The 5421-nt window shown below is 45.2% G+C and overlaps 1 protein-coding gene across 1 annotated transcript in view; it reads left to right on the top strand.

Moving 5' to 3' along the window:
- XKR6 (XK, Kell blood group complex subunit-related family, member 6) overlaps positions 1–4838 on the top strand; it is a 299994-nt gene extending 295156 nt beyond the window's left edge. The window contains exon 5 of the mRNA XM_011942843.1: positions 1970–4838. Within this exon, the coding sequence (XP_011798233.1) occupies positions 1970–2934 (965 nt within the window). The 3' untranslated portion in view covers positions 2935–4838. The remainder of the gene's footprint in view (positions 1–1969) is intronic.
- The last annotated feature ends 583 nt before the right edge of the window (positions 4839–5421 follow it).

The following is a 5421-nucleotide window of genomic DNA, read 5'->3' as shown; positions in this document are numbered from 1 at the left end:
TACTTGGGCACAAAACAAAAAAAAAAAAAAAAAAAAAGTAATTGTACATCCTCTGCCCTCCAGAAATCTACAACCTACACATCACGTTACTCCTAAGGGAAGTTCTCCTCCCTGCTGCAGCCTAACAGACAATGTGAGCACTAAAAGTTTCCCTGACCAACCATGTGCAGCCTCTGCAGACACACATGAGATGCCCTGTGTGTACCACAAGGGAGGCAGGACATGTGTCATGTTCAGAACTTTCTAGAGAAGTGAAAGGAAAATTGCCATGAATGCTCTTTAGATGTTTTCCAGATAGATTTCCATGGAGAACTTGGGATCGTGTTGCACCTGTTTGTTTCAAATCTCCATGGTTGTTATTACTATCAAAGTGACACATGCCCATTGTAACAGTTAACAGACTTTTTTATTACCTGTTCTTCAAGCTAGGACTCTGAGCATCATTTGAGATGATGGAAAGAGAGGGCCTTTGTGAGACGTGCGAGGCAGAGCCAGTGCTGGGAGAGTGTCACGTGGCAGAGAACTTGGATTCTTCATCGGGCTTTGGAGAGTTGTGGGGAGTTGGGCAGGTCCCAGGGAGAGACAAGCAGAAGCCTGGCGGTCTGGGGAAGTTTAACTGGTGTCTTGATGAATGGGGCTTCTGGATCTGATCTTTGAGCTTAAGGGAGAAAATGACTGGGTAACTTTGATTTCAACCTGGAAGAATGTCGTGGGGGAACTGTGCTCTGTGGGAGGGTAAGGCTTTCCTAAGGAGGTCATTGCCAATGGGACAGCATTCGGCCTCCTGTTGCATTTACTTACATTTAGTTGTGAAATTTTGGGAGAAAAGACCAACAAAAGAGACCCCAGATGGACTGTGCAACTGATGCATGGGGAGCTGGGGGTTGGTAATGGGGGAATCTTGCTGAAATGGAGATTGTATGACAGCACTCGAATAATGACTTGTTGTTCATGGGTGGGTTTGGGGAGACTTCAATAACAATGGATTGTGTTTCATTTGGTTTAGTTGCAAATATCAAGTAGTCAGAGTTGTATATAAAATTGCTCTATGGCAATATGAGTATGACTTGGGATTAGGCACACTCAAACTCTCTGAATATTTGCCCATTTTGGGAGGAAATGCAGGGAGTAAAGTGCAGAGGCCTCAGAAGCCTTGGAAAATGAGTAAGGGGAAGAGGCACCCCGAGTGACACCGTTGTTGAACCTAGAGGGCAACCAGAGAAGGACAGAGCTTCACAAGTCAAGGCTTAAGAGCACTCTGAGCAGCAGTCGGTTGGAGAAAGCAACAGGGATTGTGGAGAGGCCGAAAAGACCAGACTGGGTGTGAGAGGAAGTCTGTGAAACAGGCGGGATATCCCAGTGTCCTGGATCTTGGTGGCCTTGAGTGGCAGGTGGGGGAGAAGCTAACTGGAAGAAGGTTCAGGAAAGGGACTTTTGGGACTTTGAGTGAGGTGAGAAAAAGGCAGAAGCATGATTCCAGCACCGTCTCAGAGGAGAACAGTGTGGAACTCAGGGCAGTGGGTAAACCCTTGGTCTTCACAATTGGCGATTCCTCCTGTGGGCTCCTCTAAGAGAACAGGCTACTGGTGACAGGGACACCAATGCCAGCCGCACATCTGCGTGCCACAAGAATGGCATGATTCCTTAAGACTGAACCCACAAAGGCCTGCCCATGGCAGATGTGGCCCCACCTCTCAGCCCCCTAGCAGAACACACTGGCTCAGTATCACCCTTGAGCCACTGAGCTCCCAAAATGGCAAATGGGATTGTTGAAACAAAAGCTCCATCTCCTGAGTTGTCAGCGTAGGGAGCAGCTGTGACCTCCAAGTTCGGTTCCTGATTCTGTGTTTCTTTCTCCCTCCTCCTTTAGATCGTGGTGTATGTGGGCGTCTTCTCAGCCGGCAGCTTCACTGTGCCCTGCGGTTGATGTCCAAGGTTTTGACTGTGTGGGTTTGTGTCTTTCCGGCAGGTGTCTCCTCTGTGACTTCCCTGATGTCCCTGGCTTGGGTGCTAGCCTCCTATCACAAGCTGCTGCGGGACTCCAGGGACGACAAGAAGAGCATGAGCTACAGAGGGGCCGTCGTCCAGATCTTCTGGCGCCTCTTCACCATCTCATCCCGAGTGATCTCTTTTGCCCTCTTTGCTTCCATCTTCCAGCTCTATTTTGGGATCTTCGTGGTGGTTCACTGGTGCGCCATGGCCTTCTGGATCATCCATGGCGGAACAGACTTCTGCATGTCCAAGTGGGAGGAGATCCTCTTCAACATGGTGGTAGGGATTGTGTACATTTTCTGCTGGTTTAACGTCAAGGAAGGGCGGACTCGATATCGAATGTTTGCATATTATACGATAGTCTTGACCGAGAATGCTGCCTTGACGTTCCTTTGGTATTTTTACAGAAACCCGGAGACCACTGACTCCTATGCGGTGCCAGCACTGTGTTGTGTCTTTATTAGCTTTGTGGCTGGGATCGCACTGATGCTCTTATACTATGGTGTGCTGCATCCCATGGGGCCACGAGCTAAGATCCTTGCCAGCTCCTGTTGTGCCGAGCTGCTCTGGGGCATCCCTTTGCCCCCCGATGTTGAGCCCATGGCGCCTCAGACCCCTGGGTACCGGGGGACCCAGGTTACGCCCACCAGAGCCGTAACGGAACAACAGGAGGATCTCACGGCTGACACTTGCTTGCCCGTTTTCCAAGTGAGACCCATGGGGCCCCCTACCCCGTTGGGGCGTCCTTACCTCCCAGAAGGGCCCCTCATTAAGATTGACATGCCAAGAAAGCGATACCCAGCTTGGGATGCTCATTTTGTAGACAGGAGACTGAGAAGGACTATTAACATTCTGCAGTACGTCACCCCCACCGCAGTAGGCATTCGATATCGAGACGGACCACTCCTCTATGAGTTGCTACAGTATGAGTCTTCACTCTAAGAGCATCTTGACCCAAATTGAGAAGGGGACCTTAAGTTTGGTTTGCGGCAAACACCGCTTGCAAGAAATATAACCCTCCCTTCCCCCAATACACAGAACCACCGCCACCACCACCAACACCGCCACACCAACACCACCACCACAAAAGAAAAAAAAATTAATAAGTCACAACCCCTTCAAATAAGCTTTCTTTCCAGTCGCTGTATGTGTACAAAGATATTCTCTATGTTTTGTAAGTAAAAACAAAAAGAAAACCTTTCTTTTGATTTTTACACATAAGAAACAGTATTGAAAAATCCCACGCTATGGTTCATAGAGTGGAGAAGGGGGAGTTGTCTCCACTCCAAAAGAAAAAAAAAAAATGTTTTTTACCTTACACCAAGTGTAGATCATTTATGGGATTGGTGCTGATCGAAAGAACAAAACAAAACAAAACAAACACAAACAAACAAAAAACCTTCAACTGCCTTATGCCCTTAGGTGCTGAGTTTCATTAAGTACTGTCACGTTTTCTCATGCAAAACTCTCTGGTGATTTTGGCACCAGGAGAGGGGAAATTAAACAATCAAATGAAACAATCTAAAAGTGAAACAAAAACCAACCAACAAATACAACATAAAGCAATTATTCTTCCTATCTGATTATTTGTATTGAAGAAAACAAATTTACCAAAAGCGAAAGCATAAAACCCCTCCCTCTTTTCAGTTTCTCCCCCTCCTCTCCGGACCTTCTCCCCACTTTGCAGAGCCTTCTAGGAGCTTGAGGGCTGTTTGAAACTCAAATGGCTGGAGCAGCTACTTGAAGGCTGACTATGTGCCATTTTAGCATTTGCCTAGCAAGAATCATATTTGTTTCCCAGTGAAAAGCAAACCAGAACAAAACAAACAGCCACCCTAATAATTCGGTAAGGACAGGACATTCTAAAGCAAATTAAAGGAGATTTCTATATACATAATCAGTAATAATAAAACTCAGCATAGTAGCAAAAAGAACGACATCAATTTAAAGGCACAATACTTAATCAGTGACTGGCAACAATGATTAGTTCCATCATTTTAAGGCTGTGAACGGTAGACATTTACCACATGTGATATTGTGTAAAGCCTCTTCTGTTTCCATTTGGTGGGAAGCCTTAAATTGATCTGGAAAGAATTCTTCATTTTTCATTTGTGCTTTTTTTAAAAAAAAATAACACAAAGAGGAAAACTAGAATATATATATATACATATATATAAAAAGTCAAAATTGTAATAACTGACCCATTTCAAAGACTGTTTGGTGCTTCTGTCTTTCACCATTGTGGTTGGCTGAAAATCATTCAGCTCACCTGGTGCATCTGGGTTGAATGGGAAATTTTGTGTGTGTAGTATGTGTGTGTTTGTGTGTGTGTGTGTGCCCATAGCACACGTATATATGTGTGTGTCCCTGCTGCAAAGTCTTGCCAGAGATATACAAAACTGATGTAAGATGGACTTGGATTATGGATTGGCTCAGGGGGCAGGGGCTCTGGAGTGGCAGAGAAGGGATGCCGTCTGCCCACGAGCCCTGGTTTGGGTGGCGAGACTCACAGCAGCAGCGGACTCCAGGCCTTAGAGGCCGTGCCATTTGGGTGAGGATTTGATTCCACTGTTTATTTTCTCATTGTATCAAGTTGAATTTCTGCAGGTGTTGCAAGTATGTTCAACCATTTAAAAACTTTTTATTTTTCAAAGTATTGTTCCTTTAAAGAATATTTCTGTTCTAGGGCATCATTTCAATCCCATCGTATCTTTACTTGGGCACAAAACAAAAAAAAAAAAAAAAAAGGAAAAGAAAAAAATCACAAAAAAGATATATATATAAGTATATATATATATATATATATAGACACACACAATATTTTTAAGTAAATACTGTTAGTCTTTGCTGTGTGTAGCTGCGATTTTTTTTCCAAATATATACCTGTTTAGGGTGCAAGACCTCACATTGAACTATTCTTAACAGAAGTTCAATAACTGAGGGATTTTTTAATGTTTGTGGAGTTTTTGTTTTTGTTTTTTTTTTTTAAAAAAAACGATTATTATTCAGTGAGGCTTCTCCTTCCCACCCTCTTCATTGTTTATCTAAAACCTTTTTTTTTTTAAGAACAAGTTTCAAATATCAGTTGTGAAACTGAATGCTCTCTTCTTTGTCTGGACTTCCTGGGACTTCATGCGTCCTTACTAAGCATCGTGGTGCTGTCCTCTCCCCGTCCCTGACCCGGGGGTCCCCTCGGGCCTCCCTGGTGGGCAGGAGGAGGAGGAGCCCCCAACTCTAGGAAGCAGGACGAACAGAGCACACACAGGCAGCAATGAAAACCAGCCAGGAGGGCTCTGCACGCCCATCAAAGGACCCACCTGTGGGCCCCTGGAGAGTCACTTGGGAGTTGGAATCTAGTCAGAGGCACTTTTCTGAATCGCACCAGCCTGCTGCCTTTCAAGGGCTTCGTGCCTGAGCTCTGCGATGTAC

This window comes from Colobus angolensis, unplaced genomic scaffold, assembly GCF_000951035.1.
Source record: "Colobus angolensis palliatus isolate OR3802 unplaced genomic scaffold, Cang.pa_1.0 Scaffold210, whole genome shotgun sequence".
NCBI lineage: Eukaryota > Metazoa > Chordata > Mammalia > Primates > Cercopithecidae > Colobus > Colobus angolensis.
Note: the sequence above shows the minus strand (reverse complement) of the source record. Positions and strands in the feature narration are given on the sequence as shown.